The following is a 25,771-nucleotide window of genomic DNA, read 5'->3' on the forward strand; positions in this document are numbered from 1 at the left end:
ACAACCAGGTCCAGAGAAGGTGATTCCAGCTGCCTTGAATGAGTTGTTGCAGCAGTACCAACAGGTATTCCTAGACCCTCAGGGACTTCCACCCTCTAGGAAACATGATCATGCTATCCACTTGAAGGAAAATGTTGAGATACCCAATATAAGGCCCTATAAGTGCCCCTACTATCAGAAATCTGAGATAGAGAGGTTGGTAGCTGAAATGCTAGAAGGTGGTGTCATTAGGCCCAACATAAGCCCCTATTCGAGTCCTATAATCTTAGTCAAGAAGAAGGATGGGGGATGGAGATTCTGTGTAGACTATAGGGCTCTAAACAAGATTACCATTCCCAACAAGTTTCCTATTCCCATAGTTGAGGAGTTGTTGGATGAGTTGGGGGAAGCTATGGTATTTTCCAAGCTTGACCTGAAGGCAGGTTATCATCAAATAAGGATGAGGGAAGAAGATGTTGAGAAGACAGTTTTGAGGACATATGAGGGCCACTATGAATTCCTTGTTATGCCCTTTGGCCTGACTAATGCTCCATCTACCTTTCAAGCTCTCATGAATGATATTCTGAAGCCCTACTTGAGGAAGTTCACTCTGGTATTCTTTGATGATATTCTGGTTTATAGCCCTGATTTAGCTTCTCATGTTCTGCATCTGCAAGCAGTGTTGGCCACTCTGCTGGATCACTCACTCAGGGCCAATCTGAAGAAGTGTAGCTTTGACCAACCCAACATTGAATATTTAGGCCACGTCATATCAGAAGGTGGGGTATCAGCAGACCTAACTAAGGTGGAGGCTATGCAGTCTTGGCCTCAACCAGCAAACATCAAGGGCTTGAGAGGGTTCCTAGGCTTAACGGGCTACTATAGAAAATTTGTGAAGAATTATGGGAAATTGGCAAAGCCACTTACTGAATTGTTGAAGAAGAATGCTTTCCCGTGGTCAAGGGAGGCCACCTCTGCTTTTGAGGCATTAAATGCTGCTATGGTGAATCTCCCTATGTTAGCAGTCCCTGACTTTAAGAAGGAATTTGTGGTGGAGACAGATGCATCCAGTAAGGGTCTTGGGGCAGTCTTAATGCAGGAAGGAAGGCCATTGGCCTTTTGGAGTCAGGGGTTATCTGTGAGAGCTCAACACAAATCAGTCTATGAAAAAGAGCTCATGGCCTTAGTTCAAGCCATCCAGAAATGGAAGCATTACTTGATGGGGACACATTTCATAATCAAGACAGACCAAAAAAGTCTCAAATTCCTAACTGACCAGAGGTTATTCTCAGAAGAACAGTTCAAGCGGACAATAAAATTGGTTGGATTGGATTTTGAAATCCAGTATAAGCCAGGAAGGGAGAACTCAGTTGCTGATGCTCTTTCTAGGAAGCAGTTCTATTCTTCCCTATCCCTGGTCTCAAATACAGAAAGGGAAATTTGGAATGATGAGTTACAACAGGATTCCAAGTGGAGGGGGGTGATGCAAGAATTGATTATTTTCCCTGACTCACATCCAGGTTATGAATTGAAGAAGGGTGTACTGTACTATAAAGGGAGGTTGGTTTTGTCAAAAACATCCAACAGAATCCCTGTCATTCTTGCAGAGTGTCATGACACTCCTATGGGTGGCCACTCTGGGCACTTTAGGACCTATAAGAGAGTGGCTAGCTTTTTGTTTTGGGATGGTATGAAGGCAGATATCAAAAGATTTGTGGAAAGTTGTGAGATTTGCGAAAGAAAGAAATATTCCAACTTGGCTCCAGCAGGCCTACTGCAACCTCTGCCCATACCCCAACATGTTTGGATGGATATCTCTATGGATTTCATTGGGGGATTGCCTAGGGTAAGAGGTAAGGATACTATCTTTGTGGTGGTAGACAGGTTGACTAAGTATGCCCACTTCTTTGCCTTAGGGCATCCTTATTCAGCAAAGGATGTGGCTACTATGTTTATAAAGGAAGTGGTGAAATTGCATGGCTTCCCTACCTCTATAATCTCTGATAGGGATCCCTTATTTTTGAGTCACTTTTGGAAGGAGTTGTTCAAGATGGCAGGTACTCAGTTAAAGTTTAGCACTTCATATCATCCCCAAACTGATGATCAAACTGAAGTGTCTAATAGGTGCTTGGAAACTTACCTTAGGTGCTTTGTGGGTCCTAAACCTAAACAGTGGATTGAATGGCTACATTGGGCTGAGTTTTGGTTTAACTCCAACTACAACAATTCAGCAGGGATGACCCCTTTCAGGGCCTTATATGGGAGGGATCCTCCTACACTACTCAAAGCAGGGGCTATACCTTGTAAGGTAGAAGAGGTTAACACTATGGTTACTGACAGGGATAATATGCTGACAGAATTGAAGGATAACCTGGCCAAATCTCATAATTTGATAAGACAGCAAGCAGATAAACACAGAAGGGAGTTGGCTTTTGAGGTAGGAGACTGGGTGTATCTCAAATTGCAACCTTACAAACTGAAATCCTTGGCCCAGAGACCCTGTGCCAAGCTAGCTCCAAGGTATTATGGCCCTTATCAAGTGCTTGAGAAAATAGGGGTTGTGGCTTATAAATTAGTCCTGCCTAGCCAAGCCAAAATTCACCCTGTGTTCCATATATCCCTCTTGAAGAAAGCCCTGAAGCCTCATCAACATCCTCAGGCTTTTCCACCCATGCTAAATGAAGAATGGGAGTTACAAGCCACTCCTGAAGAGGCCAAAGGCAGCAGGGAGGATGCTCAGGGGCATATGTTAGTTTTGATCAAATGGAAGAATATGCCTGAACATGACTGCACTTGGGAAAGGGCAACCATCATTCACGACAGCTTTCCAGATTTCCAACTGGAGGACAAGTTGAGACTATTAGGGGAGGGTATTGATAGGCCAAAGCCCATCATTAGAAATGTGTATAGGAGAGGGAAGAGGGGTGTTTGGGTTCAGGGATAGCAGGATTACTGCTATACCCTTATGTCAGTTAGAGTTAGTTAGGAAATGTGCCTTTAAATAGCACATTAGGCGGGAAAGGAAGTTAGGTTGGTTATTGGTAAAGTTGATTGTGGAATTAGTAAGGGGAGGGTCGTGGGATCCTTGTGTGCTGTATCTCTTGTAATTCATCTTCTTCTAATAAAATTCAACTAGAACCCTAGCAGAATCAATTATCCAATTGATTCTGGGTAGGGGCTTTTCCTTTGCATTTCTACTCTATTTTTCGTGTTCTAATTGGTACCAGTGTTATCATCCCGTCATGCCAGTATGACAAAGCAGTATCTTTTTTATTAACACTGAAATATCTAATATGCAGTAAAGTATTATGAATCATAAAAAGGAAGTATTAAGCAGTGATATGGGACTAAAATGAATCAGGCTAGGACAACTAAACTCCTCTGGATATCTCAAGATGGTGTGGAAAGGTAACAATGCCTCAAGACAGATCAGTAACCCAGCTAAGGGTACTTACAGAGAAAGCTAAATTGAAAACAGACTAGGGTTTGTACTTTGTAGATTGATTACATTTGGATTCTTTATTTTTAAGAAAAGAGAAGTAATCAGACCCCTCAAATAAATATCAGTGCAGCATTTTCATAAAGTGACCCTAAAGTTTATATATTTTGCTCTTGCAAACTTCTGAACTGAAGACGAAAATAAAGCACGCATTAGCAGTTGAAGTCACCAGAATGTTATTGGCTTTCCTAAACATTACAGAATATAGGGCCAAGATTGCTAACGAGCAGCAAAAAATACATAAAGGTATTAAAAATGACAGTCTGAAGGGATTGATATTCTAAGTGCTCAAAAATAATAATTTCCTGATACATATAATAATAAATAACATGTCTATTACCGATCAATAAGATCTTGAGCTTCAGGACTCATTTCCTCAGGAACTGCAGGCCAAGGTATCTTACGATTAAGGATATTATCAAATATGCTCTACAAATTCAAAAAAAATATCTGACAGTGAGAAATCAACCATATAATGCCAAAACAAATCATAAAAAGAAACTTAAAACCATGTATAAAGATTTCATCACGCGAAGAAGCGGGGTATAACCTGAGGATGCTCTGCATTGAAGGGTGGATGACCAACAAGCAACTCAAATAAGATGACTCCAACAGACCACCAATCTGCTGTATACCCTGTAAAATTTGAAGAAACGTGTTCTTGTCATGTTTCAAATATTAAACACACATTAAAAAAATGCAGTGATGCAAACATTTTCACCAGCATATAATGTAAAACCACTAAATCAGCATTCAGTGAGCTACAGCAAATGAAAAAAATTCATTTGATTTCACTGCACAGATAATTCCAGATTTTTGCAGCATCATTAAGTTCGCAATTCTAACAGCAGGAAAATAATATTTCCTTAATGATTTTAAAAGAAAACTAATAACAACAAAAGTATAATCAAGGAGGGAAAGAAAACAGAAATCAAAGCACATTAAAACATAAAAAGAGATCTATCCGAACCATGTCCAGTTCCCAAAAGTATCTCTGGTGCCAAATAATCAGGTGTTCCAACAGCAGAACGGTTCTTCCGCAGTTCCCTTTTATGCTCAGATGTAGATAAGTGAGGCTCGTCCTCCCCAAGTAGGGATGTACCACTCACTGCTGGACCAGACAAATCATCTGTGCTGTTGATGAGACCAACTTTTGAAAGCCCAAAGTCTGTTAGCTGCATGAGTAGACAAAAAAAACTTCAACACGTTGACTAGCTAAACAATGGTATGTATAAAATTTGTTCAAGAGGAATTACATAAACATTGAAACTAAAGCATGTCATTTGTAACTAAAGTGAAGAGACTTTGGGCTGTTTGTATGAGCTTCTTGAAAGATAATTTTTTATGTCAGCTATTCCAAAAAGGTCTTTTAAAAAAGTAAAAGTTATTTTATGCTTGGAACATAAATTTGAGAAGTACTTCTATGTTTGAAAAGTTCTCTGTTACAAAAAATATTTTATTTTAAACACAAAAATCTAGCTTGAAAAGATATTAACATCACAAACATTACTTCAGTTTATTTTTTTTAAAAGAATCTCATCCAAAAATCTAAAAAATAACAAACATAATTATTTATGAAAAAACAAGGAAAGCATATCCACACCACCCCCGGGAACAAACAAAGCCCACAAATGCTAGCAGGAAGCCTTTTTGACCATTACTTTACTGAGGAAAATATGTAGAGATTGGTATATTCATATTACACAAAACACATAGGGGTGATATTGGTAGCAATTTTGAAAGAAGCTAACACTGGTAAAAAAATTCAATTAATGACCCATTGTAGATATCGGCCCCAAAGCAGCTAAACAGGCTACTTATTTTGCTGAAATACAATATTGATGGTATTAATCCCAAAAGAAAGAGAGAGAAAGAACTAGTAAGTAGTAACCTTAATGTGACCATCATGTGCAATCAATAAATTGTCCGGCTTCAAGTCACGATGAACCACACGCAGTGAATGCAAATATTCTAATGCAAGCACCTACAATTGGACAGAAGCATAAGTTGTAGACAATGTAACATAAGATCAGTTTTCTAGATTACCAGAGAGAGAGGGAGAGAGCCAAACATTACCACTTCGGCAATATATACGTGGGCAACTTGCTCATCTAGGCAACCTAAATTTCGTAACAATGAATACAGATCACCTCCATTAAGATACTCCATGACAAGATACAAGTTATCACGACATGTAAAAGAATAGAAGAACCGAACCTGATTAAGTTCAAACTAATGTTAGAACAAGGTTACCATTTATCAAAAGCAACTTAGAATAATTAGCAAGTTAAACCTGCTCACCACAAAAGGATTGCGGACCGTAATTAAAATATCACGTTCTGCCAATATACTTTCGACAGCATTCTTACGGATCATATCTGCCTTCCTCAGAACCTGTTATAAAACAGTTCAACATGGTAAAGAACTAAATAGAATTACCTTTATTGCAATATCCCACCAAAGCTATGTCACCAAAACTTAGTGCACTAAATTACCTTGGAACTTGGAAGCATAGAACTGTGGAAAGATGTAAATAGGATAAAGTAATAAACAATGCCAGGAAATAATTTAGAAGAAATCATCAAAGTAGTTTTTTTTAGCTAGACTGAATAAGAAAAGAAAATTTATTAGACAAGAAAATGATTGAAATACTAGGTCAGACACACGAGAAATCAATGTAGATTTAAATTTCATGTGTAACATATTATGAGATACAAATAGAGAAATACAAAAAGATAAATAAACAGTCATATGTAAAAGTGAAAATTTTATTCAGACTCCAAACAGTTAGTTCAACCTTAGTTAACCCAACATTATTAAACAACTGTTCTTCTACAAGCCAGATAAATGAGCATGAAAATCAGAAATGGAAGATGAGAAGACTAATGGACAGCCAAATTTAGTGATGAACTGATGATACAACAAATGAAAGCACAGCCAAAATGAAGAGGGATAAACAGTAACCAGCAAGTTAGAAGCATAAAATACAACTACCTTTATTGCAAAAAGGTCACCAGTTGTTCTCTTTTTAGCCAAGAAAACCCGTCCAAATGCTCCACGACTGATAGGTTTTATAATCTCAAAGTCATCAATAGAGGTACGGTCCCTCGAAGAATGGAGTGGGCTTGTTCTCAAGCTACGAACCACATCATCTTCCACGAGAACATCATCATCAATTACAGTGCTCTCTGTATCTATCTTTTCGACATCCACCATCTCAGTAAGCTGCAAATACTTCTCCCTGCCAAAATGACAACTTATATGGAATAATCACCTAAATCTTGCAAAGAACAACTTGGAAAACACAAGTACCGACCAATGAGAAAAATACATTAGGTGAACATGAGGGAACTTCTGTCACGTAATGCCAAAGATAGATGAGGACAGATACAAACACGGAAGGAGTAATATCATTATGGTATCTGGTATTCCATATTCGAAGTATAAAGTTATGGATCTTTTGTAGCAAAAGTGTCATTAAGAAGAACTTACCTAATAGTTATTATTAAGAATCCATCCATTGATGTTTAATGTTTACTTGTAGTGCTTTCCAAATTATAGAGAAGTGTTATGACTGTAAACATATATAGCAGCAAAGTACTAACCGTATCAGCTTCTCAATTCGTGTTCCAAAGGTCTCCACCGTTAGTGAATTATACTTCCTTCGCTCCACAACAACCCGCAAGTCATCAAGACAGGCTAATAAGCATGGTGCTGATTGATCATCATCCAGACGTATGCTTGCAACACATCGTGCAATATCAGCAAGTTCATTCATCTACAATATCCCACACACAAAATAGCATGAGATGATCACTAATGAGCATCTTAATAACTCACAGTTGAGAATGAGTGCGAGATTTTGAGTATAGTGATATTATCGGCCATGCCAAATGAAAGAGAATACTTCTTTCTCTTGTTTTGGAGTAACCCTTTTATCATTTTTAATTTACAAATCAAACTCTTATTGAATTTATCTTCTCATAATAGCATAAATATCATTTTGCAACCACTATGCCTTGAATGTACAGAACAAATGCCCCTCTTGGATAAATATGGCTGGTGGTGACTTAAAAGAGTAATAATGATAATAAATAAATAGAAACTGCCACCAATGTGGAGCTCAGTGGCCCACATGACTGTGCCTAACCAACTTAATCCCCCCCCCCCACCGAAACCCAATCATTCCCCTTTTACCCAAGTTAAAATTTGACATGCTTCCTCAGACTTTGGTTTTTTCCTATAGACTTCATTTTCAAAGAACTACTGTTTTAAAGACAAATATAAAGGCAGAACCAAAAAAACGCTATTTATTCACACCGTTTCTACTCATAAGTCGCCATTTTATGGAAGGATTTGTAGGTCTTGCTTTCAGTATTGCCGCATTAAAAGTAGAAACGTAGAAATAATGGTCAATTAAAAATTGATTACCAAATAATAGTCAATCAAACAAGAGGTTAGTCTCAGCGCAACGGTAAGGTTGTTTGCCTTATGAATATCTTCTACACTGAATAACCAAACCAGATTTTAAAACCACAGAAATAATTACAATTACAGTGAATAACTTCTAAAACCAAGTACAAACTTTGCCACAAAAGAAGGCCAGAGATAATACGTTTCTGCCAAAAAATGCTGTGAAGCACGTACGAGCTTTCCTTTATTAATAAATGTAATAGATGTGCATCATTTGTTCATAAAATCAGAACAGAATTCTCTAAATCATTTTATATATATCATGCTCTACTTATTTTGATAACATGTTTGTTATAGAAATTAGAAAACAAAAGTATTTTGGGGACAGCTTATAATTACTGGATCATGTATCACCAAACTTCATAAATGAACACATGGGAAACACCATTTGATACAAAATGCTGAATTGAATTCACAATGCCAGCCATGGCATAAGGACGGGGAAACAGAATAGAAATATAAGTATTTTATAAAAGAGATTAAAAAGGGCATGCCTGTGGCAGATCATCATGTTCAGAATAAGCACCCTTCCCTGCCAAGAGCAAGTCAAACTGACTTGACTTTGGTGTCATTAAAGGCGACCTAGGAGTCATGCTCCCTCCAGATGATGTTGTCATACCTTGGTCAGACTTTGGATCAAAATGAATGTTACATGATATAAGTGGTAATCCCTTTAGATCATCCATAAAAACAGAATTATTGGATTCAGGGAAACAGTCTAGCATATCCTCTGAGGCTCTGCCAGACCAATCACTAAGTTTAGGGGAAAGAACATCACACTCTCCATTCATACTTGAATTTGACACTTTTGCAACATCGGGACTTCCCACTATTTGTTGGGTATCCTTTTGTGTACACAACTCCATAATCTTTTCTAGTGTTTCAGCAATTCTGACAAGACGCTCATTAACACTCAGACCCTTCTGATCACATCTATCAGCAACTGCACAAGTCCTTGAATGATCTTCCAGATGTGAAGTAGGTACTTCCTCCTCACATATACGACAAATTATTGAGCTCTCTTCATTATTACTATTTGATGTCTTTGAAGGTTCAACCCTCCCAATGTTTTGGCCCTTCAACTGTACCGATTCTTTTGGGCTTTTTCCTGATGGAGATGGAAATTTCCTCCAAGAAGCCATTCGGTCCCTTCCAGAAGGAGACTTGAAGTGTTTTGAAGTTTCATCAGCAGCAGGAGGTGATAGCTTTTTTGGTTGCACAGTATCTTTCTTCCATCCCAAGGTACTACTCTGCTCTTGACTATATGCTTTTTTTGTTGAGGTTTTTGAGGCCCTTGCAGCACTAGAACTTTTAGCATCCCTTCCCAAACCAGGAGAAATACCTTTTTCAACAGAATGCAAGACTCTGGATTGGCGAAGATTGAAAACATGTTCATCCTCAGCCAAAACACTTTCCTTGTGGAACTGCAATAATCTGGTACACCTTGTGAGAATGAAAAGCATTCGAGTGTGAAGCTGCTTTAGCATCCCTGGAGGATGCTCTTGACGCCGATCATCCAACTCCTGAACTATGCCTTCACACTGAAGCCAAAACTCCCCAGATGAGGTCATAGCACACCTCCTAGCCAAAATTAACAAGTCTTCAATTGTCACTTGCCACTCAGGATGAGTATCTACATTTTTTTCAAGAATTCCAACCAGGTCTGCTGCAAAAACAGCCAGATCAGTGTTCACCTCGTCCTTTGCTTTATCAAATTTTGCCTTAATAACAACCAAGATCTCCTGCATAACAATGCAAAGCAATTATAAAATAATGCCTCCTATGACACAAATCATCAACTCGACAATATAATGTGAAGTGGAAACTGAAGTACCTGGAGGTTATTTCGCCCCCTACGCTTCCAAAAAGGAAAAGGCCGGACATCTTTTGAATTCAACTCATGGGAAAAACTCTTGATGTCAACAGGAAACCTCTTTCTGGGTGCACTTGTGACACGTAATATAGCTTGAAAACGGGGAGATTCAGTCTCCTTCGGGTTTTCATAATCATATGCTGTCTGGGAAGAAAACAATCAATATTTCATCCATAATGAATGAATAAACAGAATGTAACAACTACTTCAGACGAAAGTTGAGTTAATCAAAGTAATAACAAGACATATCACACACACACACTGACACACCCAATGGTACCTCTGGAGTGCTAACATCTGCACTTCCTAAGCCTCCAGTATGAGCCATTGATGATGTCTGCCTCCCTGTTTAAAGTAATATCATGATAAAAACACAACATTTTGGGAAAGAAAACAACACAGTTTTGACACTTCAGTGTAAATAAACAAAGTAACAGTTAGTACAAATTCGTTGATTTGCAGTGCGTAAAACTGAACAAATAATGACATCAACCCAACACCTACTACACACACACCCCAAGTGTTCACACTTGATACAAAGCCTGATTGGCTCCTATAACTAGCCACTTTCATAGTGCAAACCTGTGACCCGTGGTACGCAGGCAGCAGAATATCTAAAGGTCATATGTTTATAGATCCAGGGACCTCACTTGTTTGGTTTATTGTTGATATTGGAGTTAATTGTGATAATAGGTCATAAAGATTTTTCAGAAATCTAAATTAAGGCCTAAGAGCTGCTATATTTAGTTGTTTATTTGTACGGCTATAGCTTTATGGGATTTTCCTTCAGTTATTATCTCAATTTAGATTCTTAGTTATATTATTAGAGGCTGGTTGTTTCACTAGGGTGTTAAATTGTGAGTTACATCTACTTGAATAATTATATATGTGATGAAAGCACTGAACAAAATATAGATAGTGCATGCAGAATTTATTTTCAGGAAAACTCTATCCTCCATGTGTTTGAGGCATCTCTTTCTCTTGGGCATGATGCCTAGTTCTGACCACTTTATGGTCCAACCTGGTCAAAGATCACGAACTATGTAAAATCAGGAAAACCATGTGTTTGAATCGGGTAAAAACTGGTGAATTCAGTTGAAAATTGTCAAATCAGAAAAACCAGTTCATAATAATGATTTTCGTTTTTAATGTTATGCCTGACTGGTTTTTCAAAACTAAACTGGTGGTCAAATCAGTAACCAGTCATTTGATCAGGTCAAAACCCTCAGTCCAGTTTTATAAGTCACAACTATGATCCTGATAGTTCCAAAAATGTTAGTCATGGTGTTTTCTATTATTTTGTCCCCGAAAGTGGGAAAGGACTTTTGATGATGTTATGTTTTCTGTACACCCAAAAAAGAACTTTACCAAAAAGTTCCAAGAAGAGCCGTGTTTACTTAATTGAATGATTATGTCAAACAGAAGCAATATGGTCCTCTACAAAATATAATTTTCATAAATACATTTTGTCATATGGAGAATATATGAAAACAGTCAACTTTGCAAACTTTGGAGTATATCAGATGCAAACAATAATGTGCTCAGTTATTGTAATCTGTCAATTGAGATACATCTTGATAATGTCTTAAAATGCATAAATCAAGTAAATGTTGCCCAATTATAGCTGATTATATAAATGCATTTCCTAATTTTTTATTATATGAACATTCAGTCATCAATGTATGAGCTTCATGTGCATTTTCCTCTGTGATACATATAAGCATTGTGAAGTCAGGAGGAGATGGACAACTTCAATTCTAATGCCTTGGAATCGGTTATTTTTGGATTCATGTAAAGAAAGAATCGAGAAGAGGGTGAACTCGGTGTTTTTTTATTTCCTTGAAATTGTTATAAATATGGAATTACAACTCTAACTCTAAAAATACTTCAAAACATAAAGGTTAGAATCAGTTGGCTCAATTCTAATTCTAACCTCCAATCCGAGCACAATTCTAGGCACCAAAAAGGGACTTTTACGTTAATGTATATTCTGTAGGTGAGGAAGACTATTCTTCTAATAGCTTCCCCCCTCACAAACACCCTCTTATGATCACTGGCAATTTCAATAAAATTCCATTTGGTGAACGGTTTTGGACATGAGTTTGAATCGTGGAATTGAAACAGGCATCGCAATTCTAATTATTTGGTTTGGTATGTATATGTATATTGGAATTGCAATTAAGACCCCAATTCCCATGGAATTGAAAAAATGTCTTGTTTATATGAACCGTGGATGTCCATATCAGACATTTTCGGTTGCTCGTAACTGTATCTTATAACTTTTCTTTCTTTTTTACCGTTTACCTTATGAATTCGTGTGCCTTTATATATGGAAATGCTACAGTAATTAGTTACATGTTAGCATTTTATTTTGCTTACAATGACTGTCACTAACTTGTAAAATATCATTTACCTCTTTTAACTTAATATGTGTGACTTTATGTTAATCGCTTTATCTTATACTAATTGTATATCTTGTATCATGACCATTTCTAAAATCTATAGCATCCATAACAATATTGTATCTGTATTGATATCCTTCCTAGTCCTAAATAATACAATTTAAATCATTCTCACTTAACTGATTAAAAAACCAACAGAAACAATGCAATCAATTAACTATATATATCATACAATTCAAAGTTGAATAGATACCTGCTTCGGAATCCGATTCCCCGTTCTGTGGCGGCGACTGTACGGACACAATCGGACTCCGTTCCCTGGAAAGTGCACTGCCAATAGACATTCTATCATCATTATCAACCGAAGCTCCAATATCCTGAAACCATACTCTGTTCTCCTTCTTCTTCTCACCAACAATGCTACTATTCCTAGTGAGATTATTCGCAACGAGCTCGTTATCGCCGCAAAACTCGAAAAAACACTCCTGCGGCAACGGTGCTGATCTCGTCTTTATCTTATTCAACCCTAACGACGACGCCATAATCGGCGAAGCCGATGACGACGGCAGCGGCATCTCCTTACCTCCCGCCACCGCCGAATTTAACGTCATCGGACGATACTCCGGCACCTGATTTTGAATTTCCTTTCCTTTGATGACATCGTTCGGTCGCGTCCTCCGCGACGCTGCTCCGGCGGCGGCGAAGGCACCTGCTAAGGGTTTATTGGAAGGGAATTTGGAATTGATGTTTTGAGATCTGGAAGGAGAATTGGAAGTGAATGATTTAGGAGTGTTGTTGTTGGAAGAAGCATCGGGGCTTGAATTTGAAGAATCGGATTTTTTGGAAGAGAAGAATCTGCCTTTGAAAACCATGGTTGGTGATGAAGAACTAGCATAACTGTAACATTGAAGAAGATGATGATTGTGATGGTTTAGGTTTTGATGAAGAAGATAGAAAATGAGAGAATTGAAATGAAATGAAGAAGAAAGAGTGTGAACAGAAGAAGAAGAATAAGAAGAATAAGAAGTTGTTGTTGTATTCAAAGTTTGATTTTCGTGGACTGGACTTTGTAAAATCTAAAATAAAGACGGCTATCGACTTAAACAAACAATATTCATTTTGTACGACGAATTCAAAAGTATCCAAAAGTAGTAGGAGATACATTACACAAAAAGAATAATTTTTTATTTTAATATATACTAGTGTGTCGGTGAATATTGTGTGTGATACTACATATTCAATTTTTATATATTTTATTTTTGTGAATTAAAATGTATTTGTTGGGTTCGGTGTACTTTATATTATATTTTTTTGTGTTTATGATAACGTTTAATTTAAAGTGGGATATATGGTTAATTAACTTATTGGTGGTAGTTGCTTAGGATTATATAGTTATTTTTGTAAAAATTAAATAATGTTAAGAGCAATATAAGAAATACTTACAATTTATATGAGAGGGCTCAAGTATTATTAGACATATATGAGTGCCCATAATATATAAGATTACTCAATATCTTTTGAATTTATATTTTTAAATTTATATGATTTAATTTGGTGGTGCATCTTTAAATTTGACTAAGAAGCACTTGACATACAAAATGTCCAAAAAGTAACATTTCTAAAATCTTTTTTAAATTTTTGAACACCTAATACATACTTATGGATACTTGGGGGATCTATGGGTACCAATCATATTTAGGGGTGCTAAAACACATGAACAAATACTTATACAAATATGGATAGATATAGGTAAAAACTTTCTTTTGTAGAATGGGTAACGGCTACTACATGTGTATGTTGTTATCTCAAATCCACTCTCCCATATCATTATTTTATCTATTTTCATTGTCTATTGTTTCTGAATATTGGATGAACCTTTGAAGGGTGCTATGATTAACCATATGTATTATGAGTTATGATTGGTTGAAAAATATTTAAGTTAAAAATTTAATTATTAAGTAAATTTCTGACTAATTATATCTCATGACACATAGAGTCACACAATATTATGGAATAGAAGATATGTTCATGATCCATCAATTCATAAATGTGTAATTTCCCATCAATTGTGCATGTAAGTCTATAATATTCAAGGGTGGTCCTTGAATTTCATATGAATAAAGAAGATGCAATAGGGAAAAGGTAACTTGTGTTATGTTATAAAATGATTCTTGTACTTTTTATATCCAAGTTTCCCATTCTTGAAAATTACCTTTATTAAAGCGTAAAGCCGGATAAAATTCAACGTATAAGTATAAAAGTTATATTATAGTAAAAAACAATTTTATTTTGTATTTAACTGGAAAAAATCGTATTTGATGTACCTACCTTATTTTTTCCTGAAAAGATAATTTTTGTGGACTTTTTCAAATATTGTTGAAGAAAAAGGGAAAGGATTTTCAACAAACTAAAACATGTGAACTATAGTTTGTTTGGTTTGAGTAATAAGATGAGAAGATAAGAAAGAACAAGGATGAACAGAAAGTGATAAGAAAAATAGTAAATTTAAGATTTTTTGTAAGGGTATTCTTTGCCCTTTTGAGTAAGAAACTAATTCATTTCGAGGTTCGTGGTATCAAAAAGTATTGCTCACAAGAATTAAACTATTGATTTTTTTATCATTCTAAGATCTAGTGGAGTCTCATATTACCAGACTAACAGTTTTTTGGAAAAATTCAAGTTGTTTGATGTTAGAGAGACACAAAAGAGAAAAAATGAGAACAAGCATACTCATACTTATAAAAATAAAACTACAGAAAAATTATTAACATTGCCATGTAATTTGTTAACTCACATTCATATTATTTAGGAATTGTATGAATATTCTTTAAATAGAAATCCTTACAAAAAATTATTTTATTATAAAGAAAAGTTGGCAATCTTTGATTTGATTGTGTATTGATATCTCTTGAAAATTATGAACTTTTTGATCTAGAACCATTTTTTCAATGCAAAATCAAATAAACAAAAGTGATTAAGAGAAAAGTTAAATAAAACCAACTAAAAGTTTTGATTTTGTGTTATTGAGAAAGATTTTTTTTTAAAGAATGAGGTATCTCAAAAGAGAATAAGATATTGAAAGACAAGTAAAAAGAGATAGTTGTCTCATTTTATTTTATATGTGTGGATACAGTTAAAGGCTACTTCTCTATAAATTATAAATCTGCCCATAAGATAAGATATAGAAAATGTTTTTTTAATCGACCAATAAAGTATTGGTCTAGTAGTATAAGGTCTTACTAAATCTCTAAAAAAATTAATGATTCAATTATTGTGAAAGACAATTTTTAAATGGATAGTCACAAATTCCAAAAAAGATTACTCTCTTACGTTAGATGTGAGAAAATAATGTACATAGAAAAAAAAGTTCAAGTTCAACTTTTGTTCATTTGCAAGGCTTTTGGGCTTGTTATTGAGGCTACCTACATCTATACCCAAACTCTTCCCAGCTTCATGATTGACTTTATTGGTTACTTGTCATTCAAGAATGGTCCTTAGTAAGTGTAATTTATTTGAATTATTTTTTTATGAATCAATAATAATTAAATATAAATATAGGATAATATAATAATAATATATAAAACTTATACTCTGTTAGTGTATACTTTTTTTCTTATAGAATATATAATAATTAGCTTATTAACATTTGGGTGTCATTATAATTTATAGAAAATAATCTATGTACCAATAACATAATAGTTTTGTATATCGTTAATAGTTCCTTTTTAGGCATATGTTTCCTAAAAATGTAAGTCAGACTCCTATCCTCTTTAGAAATGGAGATACATTTATGTAAAAATGTATAGAAAAATAAAAAATAAAACCGTTTGTAACATTTAATTTACATTAATATTATATTTTTATCCTTAAAAATAGAATTGTTTAATGGGGTATGACTAAAAACAATATATTTTCAAGCTAAATGATTCTTCTGAAAAGTAGAAGGTAGTTTGAAAGAAAGAAGTAGTTAGCAAACAACCACCAAAATAGGTGTCAAAATAAGTGAAATTGTATGCCTATTACTTAACATAAAATAAGTTAGATAAGGCAAATTTTAAGTAATTTAAAAGACATATTAAATTTAATATAATTTAGTTATATTATATATTTATATTATATTATTTTACTATAACTAGCTAATATTTTAATATAAAATGTATATAAAATATAATGATAATATTAAATTAGCATATTTAAAAACATATTTGTTAATTTATTTAAAGGTATATATGTTGGCCAATTTAAAGCCCTATAACATAATAGATATCTAAATATGTTAAATTGTTAATAGGTCAAATCCGACTTTTAAATAAATTATGTATAAATTTTAAAGTATTTTAAAGTGTTCAAACCTAAATATTAAGCAAACAATTTAAGATATGGAAATTGGACATATAAATGGAAATTGGACATATTATATTTATCTATAAGGTGTTTATGAATTATACATATAAATGTAGAGAGAGTTTGTGAATTTAAAAAAAAATAGCTATTGATTAAAAATTATATAGTAAAGGTTGTCTATATGTAAATGTATGCATAAAACACAAGTGAGAACAATGTTAATGTGAGAAATTAGAATAATAATATGTAATAATTGGACTTTATTTAAACTGTCAAAATTAAAAGATAAACATATATGACTTTTTTAAGTGATCAGTAATTAGCTTATAATCTTAATCATCTTTATATGTTCGTATGACATTGACTTATTGTTATCATTATATGAAAATTGTTCTCACTTGGATTATTATCGCCTATATATATAATCGAGTCAACTTATTAACCTAAATAATCGAATAATATTTGACTCAAGTTCAACTTATTTATTTAACAAGCTCAATTTTTAGCTCAAATTCAACTTGTTTGATTTATGAACCAAATTTATTAAGATAAATAACAAATCAAGTTTCTAAGAATTGTTAGATTCATTATGAGATCTACTTACAACCAATTTTGCTGAATTTGTAAGTTTCATTGTCCATTCTCTTCTTATGCTTTTGTAGAACTCATGTTAGAGCTATGAAGAAGTCAATAGCCTATACCATGTCTTCAACGTATACCATGATATTCTTTAAGACACTTGGCTAATAAAATTAATGAAAAACTTACACCTATTTCAAATCTTATAAGCTAATTGAGAAGCCTATAGAATTATCATTGAGAACAAAATGATAAGCCTAAAGATAAATTTGAAGATTGAGTAAATGCACCAACATAATGTTATTTTATTTAAAAATGCATGTTTACGTCTATAGTTTACATAGAAGGAATTAAGAGGGATAAGACTTATCACTCACAAGATTTACAGGTATTGACTTGAGTAGTCAGTTTTGTGTTAAAAAGTTATATGAAAAAACATAAAAAATCAAAAAATAATGATATTTGTATCTTTAATTTATACAGAAATTATATATTTACCCTTAAAAATATATACAAAAACAAAACTGTCATTTCTAGTAATGAAGTGTGACCCATTAATAGGATATTTGATCAATAATAACAACCATATCTTATCACTTCACTGTGAGTAAGGATTAAAATTTACTTTGAATTGCTTGGATTAATTAAATAACCTTTATATCAATCTCTATGTGGCAAGTGACAAAGAAAAAACATTCATCTTTATTGTCCAAATCCATTTGACACCCTCTTATTCATTTTTTACTATCAATAAATTGTTTTTATTATCTGCATGAAAAATCAAAATCATGAAGAACACGTTCAAAACAAAAATGATAATAAAATAATGAAGAAAAAACAAAACAAAGCAAAAATATATACGTATCCACATGCATCCGAAAGTAGTAGACATTATTATTTGGATGCTTTGTTGGTTTGTTTTTGGTTTTCCCCCTGAGTGGATAATAAGAACAAAAATTAAGGTTTCTATCTTGTGAGGTTTATGTTCTAACTTCTCTCTTTATGACTGTGAATGTTCTATCTCTATAAAATGAGGCAATGCAAGTTGCAACTTAGAATCTGCGTTAATAAGGTGAAGTATCTATCATAATTACAGGCCAGAAATATCTTACAAATGAGGCCAAACACTACAGTTAGGTCTATCCGTCATTGATGGTGAAAAGCTGATATTTGATATATGGTAGACAATGGCTACCACCTTACGATTAGTTTGGAAATTAGATTTTGGAGGGGAATAAAGAAAAATAGAAGATTTGGGAGTCATGAAATACATTTGTAAAATGACTCTCAAACCTTCTCTTTCTCTCCCTTCCTCTCCAAAATTCAATTCCCAAACAAACTCTTAGGATTCGTTTGCGAGCTGACTTTTTAAGAAAAATAATACACTTCTGAGTTATCTCACAAGTCTATTCTCAACATTTTGATTTCCTTTCATTGTCAAATAAAAAACAACTCACAACCACACTTTTAAAATCTCCTTACAAGAGGAACAATCTTGTGATTGTGTTGAAGCCAACAAAGGCTAAGTTTAACAATTTTTTTAAGAATTAAATGATTAATTTTCAAAATTTCGAGGGAGTAGTATTTTTTGATATGTAACAAAAGAAATATTATTGAAAAAGATAATAGTTAAGGAGAACAAGTAATAATTCAATTAACTAAAAGTCCAATAAAAGTTTATCATATGCATAATAATAAGTTTGATATTCGTTCGAAATAAGAATAAGAAAATCCATCAAATATTAATTTAAAAAAACTCCAAAAATTTAGATAAATTAATTTCATCATTTCATCAAAGTGAAAAGTATGATTCTCAAAATTTCAGTTCAGGCAACAAGCTACTATATCATATCTATATGTTTTTGTCATTTAATTACATTTGATTTACCTTTATTTTGTAGATATTTTATATGTAAGGTGATGTGATGCATTATTCTAAATATTATAGGCCTCTCTTGTTGGGTCTTGAATGATTGGTGCATATTAGAAAACGTGGGCCATGTAAAATTGCCACACCCTTTTCTGCCTTGCTTTGGTGTTTTATATTGATTTGCTATATTTAATGGATTTGTACAATCAAAATTATTTCCTATTAATGTTTGGATCTTGATGTATATGACCAACATTTAAAAAGGATAAGAATATGTATTTTTGGAAAATGATATATCCTCATACTATATTCTCCTACTAATCTTCCTATCTATAAGAAGATGATATGTGTCATAATAAGATACTTTAATTATTAATGATTGGATTACAAGTAATATGTGTCATTTTTTTGTAGGTAGAAAAATTAATATGAGAATTTAGTAGGAGGATATATCAATGTTATGTATTTTTTATTTGGTACTTACAAATCATAATTCATTTAGCATTTCTCACAGCTAAATTAAATGTGAACATGGGCATGCGTGATTCAACGTGTTTGAATGGCCTTGAAAGATAAACAACTATCTTTGACTTACTTCTGCAATGGGTTAACATAAAATATACTTAAACAAGGGAATATTTTAATAAAATAAGCATTAAAATATGAGTATAGTATCTATGTATCGTATCGATGTAAAGACTTATACACAATCACTATATCAACTATCATTTGTTCGAATTACTTTTTTTAGGAGTCAACGATAATTAAATATAAATGATAGATACTATAATAACAATATATAAAATTTATATGTGACCGGTTAATATATTTTTCTGTGTTATTATATCGTGACCTTATAAAAAATAGCACCGTATATAGTACTCCTTTATTTAAATGGTGCACTTATATTAAATAATGGTAAGGTTCACAATGTGATAATATAACTTTTTGTTGCTTTTTCCAACATTAACATGTGATATAATTTATAATATTGTGAATAGTACTAGTACTTTGGCTTCTTATGATGAAGTGGTGGAGAGTTATTCTTTTAGTATTCCATTGCTATTGCTGAAGTTATTTGGAACCATTCAGGTATTATTAGCTGTTACCTTTATTATTCTATGATTTTTTTTATATTTGCTATGAGGGGCCATAGTTGAAGTTGAAGAACATTTTCTTTATAGATACCTACATGCATTGATGGTGGTTTGAAAAAAAACTGAATTTTTTAAGATAGATTTTATTTGAATTGGCATAGAATCACTTAAAGGTCCTAGTGAGAATCTTTTTCTTAATAGTTTAGGTCTTTAGGACTTTAAGTCACCTTAAAGTCCATCATCATTGTGAAACATTGTTTCATATTTTGGGAAGTTTAATGAACTTTTTTTGTTTGGTGACTTGTACTAAACAAAAGTGTTAAACTTCTTTATCTTTAAGGTATCTATACAATGTATTATTATTATTATCAATTTATCTTTATTCATTGATGGCTTTTCTGTTGCTTTTTTTCTTAACTAATGAGCTTGATTTGTTGTTCCACACTACTTTGTCCTTTATTTGATGCAGTGAAGGGTTCAGAAATGCAGTGGTCATTCTCAAACAAGGGTTCAGGCTTACCTCAGTTCCTATCATTTAAGGGCACTCAGGAAGATAGGCAAAGAAAAACAGTTCTTGATTCAATAGCTTCAACTGGATATATGACCACATCATCAACTAAGGATTCTTCTGAGTCTATCCAGAAATCATTCTCTGGTGTAGTCCAGGTTTGTTTGGTCTTATAATAAAGAAATGTTTAGGAACGAGACGTTGGTATAATGTTGTAGGCTCTGCTAGATTCTCAAAAAGACTAAAAATGTCAAGATTAGATTACTGAGAGCGATATTTGTTGAAAGATGCAGTCACGCATGACAAAATGAATTAGTCCTTTACCAAAAAATAGAAAAGAAATGTTTTAAATACCAATAAGGCTAACACAGTTTGTAGATGGTTAGTTCCTTAAGCATGATATCAGAATCGATTCATATTGTGTGTATGAAAAATGTTTTGTTGGAATTTATAGGCTGACTCACACAAGAAAAAATAAATTTAGAAGACTAGATTTTATTTCTATATAGGGTTTTCTAGTCTCATATTGCAAAGAACTTTCACCTTGAAGTAGAACACTTGAATTTTTATCTTATTATTGTGAAAGTATCTTATAATCACTTTTGATATAGCTCAAGAGTGATGTAGAAAACTGTGATTGTTAAATTTTCTGCAACTAAGTTTTCCTTATTACCTTAATATTTTGTAGAGAAATTTGTCCAGAAACCAACATGAAATCACAGTCTATCCACAACAATGTTTTGATACACATTCACCTTGCCATCAAGAATCAAGAATATTTCCAGTTTCCAACCGATCAAATCAAGTGAGTCGTGTTCTTCAATCTAGTGTTGCTATGACCGGATCGAACATGATCAATTCATCCTTAAAACCACAGCCTGTTTCTGTCCTTCCATCAATATGTTCCATTGTTGGCTCAACTGACCTAAGGTATAAGTTTATAACATCTGAGAAGTTGTAATTTTCGATTTTGCCGAAAATCTTTGCTTCAAATTTCCACTGAAGATGTTTTAATGAATATGATGCTATTGAGTAATGTACTAAAAATTGAGTTTCTTTGTAGGAATTGTTCCAAATCCTCTGTCACCCCTTCTCAGCTTACCATTTTCTATGGTGGCTCTGTATGTGTTTATGATGACATATCTCCTGAGAAGGTATCTTTTCTCTAAATTTGTCTGAATTCTGTTAAAATTTCAAACTAGCCCTTTTCGGCTTTCATATATTTATATTAATCAAAGCAAAATGTTAACCGGTGCCCGAACTGGTTAGGGATTTAAAACTAGAAGTTTTGCATTGAAAAGTGTAGATTCCTTAACCAGTGCCCGTAAGCCGCAGTTAAGATCACCTGGAATTAAACAATTGCATTTCTAGTTTTCTGATTTTCACCTTCCATCAGGCTCAGTCTATAATGTTACTGGCTGGAAATAGTATAAAACCAATTCAGAACAGGACAGTTTCCACACCTAAATTGCAGCCAGAAATCTCTACTCCCTCCAATGATGATTGCATCATTGTAGGCAAATCCTATACCTCAATTCTGCCGAGCCCTCTCCCGGTGACCTCTCGTGCCGGTTCTCAGCCTGGTGGCGGATCTTCTAGCAGCAATGAACTCACAATACTAAGACCAGTAGGACCTTCAGCTACCCTTAGTAATCATTTACAATCTGCTAAAGTTGTTGGCTCTGTAGGATTTGCAGCTACAAAAATGGTTCAACAAGGTACATGTTTTTTAATAGCTAGTAACTTCTACTTGTTTAAGGTACAAAAGATCATGTGATATATAACAAAGTATTGTTGTGTTTCCAGTTGGTGGCTTGCCTCAGGCGCGCAAAGCATCATTAGCTCGATTTTTGGAGAAGCGAAAGGAAAGGTAATTGCTACAGCCTACATCTGCTCTATTTTGATTAAATTTCGATAAAAAAAATTCGATAGGCAAATATTAGTATGTTAGTATTTGCAGAATTTCAATAACTTAATATCATTTACTTTATTCTTATAGGGCTAAGCTAACATGGTAGCATTTTAGATGTATTCAATTCTATTATAATGTAAGTTTGTTAGGCTGAATCATGCATTTGTATTTACTTAGGGTGGTTACAACATCACCATACTATATGAACAAGAAATCATCTGAATGCAGCACACCTGGATCAAGTGGTTTTAGTTTTTCCATCACTTCCTCTGATTCATGTTCTCTACCAGCCATTAACTAGTCCCTAAGAAGTGCACTTTTGTAATTGTAAGATTCATTCTTTTGATCTCTAGATCAATCTCCTATGCATTTTTGTCCTAGTTTTTTTGTCTTCAATATTTTCTATATTCATTGAGCTTTTAATAAATTATTACTATTTTTGTAGCGTTTTACTTCAGTATGAAGAGGTTGCAAGTTATCATCATTTTTTACTTTCATTATGGTGTATAATAACAATAACAATGAATAATCCTCAGAATCATTATGGCTGTTGGTGTTCAATTCAAATTTAGACTCTATAATTGCATGCATGGTACGGATTGATCAATGATGAGTATCTTTATAGCTGTCACTTGCGTATTTAATTAAATGGCCAATAGAAAATTAGTTTTAGTTTCTTTAGACAATTTGAAAATTCTCCAACAAAGACATGTTATCCCAAATCATATCTTACACAAATAAAAACATATTATATTATTTAAAAAATTTAAACAGTACATTATTATTATTGTGTTTACTTCATTGTAATTTACTATAGCATGATCTTTGTTCAAAATTAGCTATCCTGCCATCCATAGAGGAGAGAATATAGCATTCTTTTATATAACAATTAATTTTAAGGGAAAAATCTATAGAAAAGTGAACGTGGAGCCATGTATAACCGAGTAAGACTCTTCTCCATTAATGGAGAGGTAAGTTATACTTTTTAATGTATTTTTAAGGTTAAAATTGTAATTTTAATGAAAAGTAAAGATCATAAATGTCATTGTTTATTAAATTTTTAATGTATTTTCCTATAGCTTACTTCTCCATTAATGAAGAGGAGTTCAACTCTGTGTAACTTGGGATAGAAATATTATTCTTGCTAAGTGCGTTATATATACATATAACTAATATATTGTATTAAAATAACAATAAAAAAATATTATTTTGTTAAAACATTTAAAAACAAGCATAACTCATTGGACCACATAGCATTCTTCTATTGTATCAGAATTGATTTATATACCAACAAAATATTAGTCTATTAATATAAGGTTTCGTTGTATTCTAGAAAGACCAAAATTTCAGAGGTTAAGAAATAAAAATTGATTTATATGAACTACTTTTTTATTTTTGGTACACACTTTAACCCACTAAGGTTAATTTTGTTGTGTTTGCCTGAGACTCGAATTTATAAGAATCTACTGAGGAGAAAAATTATTATTGTCATTTGTAGACTATAACATGTAGTTGTAATATTTGAATCAAACCAGGTTCTTATTCATCATCACTAGTTTGATTTGGTTAAACTAAACACATACCTTTAACACTCTTACATTATTATGTAAATTGTTTTTTAATGTGTACTCAATTCTAGTATTTCTGTTAGGGGTTTGGTTCCATGAAATTCCATGCCATGAACTACAAAATGAGCATGATTCTAGACGATTCTAGGATCTAGAGACACAGAATGTACAACATAGGTTAAAATTAAAATAATAAATATCATCAATTAAAAAAATGAAAATATTGATGTCAAAATTACAAAATTTAAATATATTTAATCAAATAAAATATATATTTCATAACTAATCTCTATGTGATTATTCATGCATCTTCCATTCGATTACACAATCTATCTTTTACAATTTTCATAGTTGGAAAAACTCTTTTTAAATTGTATTGTTAACTTCAAAAGAAGATAAATTAATGAGAAACAATGTGTCTTCCACCTCCAATCAACTTATCATAAGATTATTTATTCATTTCAAAGAAGCAAATTCCACAGTATTATGCATATCAATGATATACGGTCTCAAGTTGATTATCAAACATCATAAAATCAGTCAAACAAAAAATCATGTGGATAAAAATTTACAAATTCAATCAGTTTTATCATATCAAAACTAGAGAAGAAGTCAACTAGACTCAAACAAGACATACAAAGAAGCAACTGAGTATTCGTCTTGGATATTCGATTATGAAGTTCTTCGAGTTGCATATCTATAATATTATAAAATAATTCTATATAATAATGATTATTTATTTTTCACGAAGCATGTCATGTCATTTACAAAAGAATAAATTTTGTCCTTGTAGAATTTTAAGTAAGAGTGTAATATATATGTAATGCTTAAATATTTATAGTCACTAGATAATCTATCATTTATTTGAATTACTTTTATTTTAACAGTAAATGATGATAAAATATGGATAATAGATAATGCAATAACAATGTATAAAACTCTTATACTCTCAATATATGTATTTTTTCTCTATAAATAATATAGATTTTTCCCAAAAAGTTACGGGGTGTGCATTTGTACACCCTCAACACCACATAGCATCCTCACTAATTCTAGAACTATCAAAGTGTAATGCATTTTGAATTTCTAGTGCATTGTTCAATTATGTTGTTTAGGAAAAGTAAATGGTGAGAAATAAGAATAAAATTTAAATATAAAATTAGAAAATCAGATATTTTAATATGTGTATTTTTTTCTTTTTAGACAAATATTTTAAAAGAGAATGAGTAATAATTGAGTTAAAAAAGGTTAGAAAAATGTTAAGGGAACAATTTTAAGTAATAAAGTTGAGTAGTAGAGAATGTGAATGGAAGAGTTTGGTCAAAGTAGCTAATAATTAACCTATAATAATAAAAGTCAATGAATTATTAGTCTAATTTTTTTTACAAAAATAATAAATTATCCATCATTAGTATGCACTAATTTTACTTAAAAGTTAATAATAACTAACATTTAAACAAATAAGAGTTACATTGATAATATTACAAACTTGTGAATACATATATATTAAACTCGTAATACTTTTATTTGTACTAACTTTATATAATATTTTCCTAATTTTATATTTATTTTATTATAATAATTATAAATATTTTTCACTTATTACATCTATTAACATTTATATTTACAAACTTGTGAATACATATATATTAAACTCGTAATACTTT

The 25,771-nt window shown here is 32.7% G+C and overlaps 2 protein-coding genes across 5 annotated transcripts in view; one reads left to right on the top strand and one right to left on the bottom strand.

Annotated features, from left to right (window-relative positions):
- Positions 1–13,233, bottom strand: part of LOC109343068 (probable serine/threonine protein kinase IREH1) — a 17,836-nt gene extending 4,603 nt beyond the window's left edge. The window contains exons 1-12 of one of the 4 annotated variants that reach the window (XM_019581192.1): positions 12,480–13,229; positions 10,095–10,169; positions 9,786–9,964; positions 8,446–9,693; positions 7,084–7,256; positions 6,473–6,719; positions 5,780–5,872; positions 5,555–5,695; positions 5,370–5,462; positions 4,449–4,653; positions 4,029–4,114; positions 3,819–3,907 (exon numbers count right to left, since the gene is read on the bottom strand). In XM_019581192.1, the coding sequence (XP_019436737.1) occupies positions 3,819–3,907; positions 4,029–4,114; positions 4,449–4,653; positions 5,370–5,462; positions 5,555–5,695; positions 5,780–5,872; positions 6,473–6,719; positions 7,084–7,256; positions 8,446–9,693; positions 9,786–9,964; positions 10,095–10,169; positions 12,480–13,098 (3,248 nt within the window). In that variant the 5' untranslated portion in view covers positions 13,099–13,229. Of the gene's footprint in view, positions 1–3,818; positions 3,908–4,028; positions 4,115–4,448; positions 4,654–5,369; positions 5,463–5,554; positions 5,696–5,779; positions 5,873–6,472; positions 6,720–7,083; positions 7,257–8,445; positions 9,694–9,785; positions 9,969–10,094; positions 10,170–12,479 lie in introns of all 4 variants that reach the window. The other 3 variants (XM_019581193.1, XM_019581195.1, XM_019581194.1) reach the window with 3 other exon arrangements.
- LOC109343069 (protein TIFY 6B) lies at positions 20,059–23,010 on the top strand. Its single transcript, XM_019581196.1, has 7 exons — positions 20,059–20,111; positions 20,591–20,782; positions 21,313–21,554; positions 21,688–21,778; positions 22,021–22,342; positions 22,431–22,494; positions 22,714–23,010. The coding sequence occupies exons 2-7, from the start codon at positions 20,600–20,602 to the stop codon at positions 22,835–22,837; spliced, it is 1,026 nt and encodes a 341-aa protein (XP_019436741.1). The 5' UTR covers positions 20,059–20,111; positions 20,591–20,599; the 3' UTR covers positions 22,838–23,010.

The sequence above is a fragment of the Lupinus angustifolius genome, chromosome LG03, assembly GCF_001865875.1.
Source record: "Lupinus angustifolius cultivar Tanjil chromosome LG03, LupAngTanjil_v1.0, whole genome shotgun sequence".
Classification (NCBI taxonomy): Eukaryota; Viridiplantae; Streptophyta; class Magnoliopsida; order Fabales; family Fabaceae; genus Lupinus; species Lupinus angustifolius.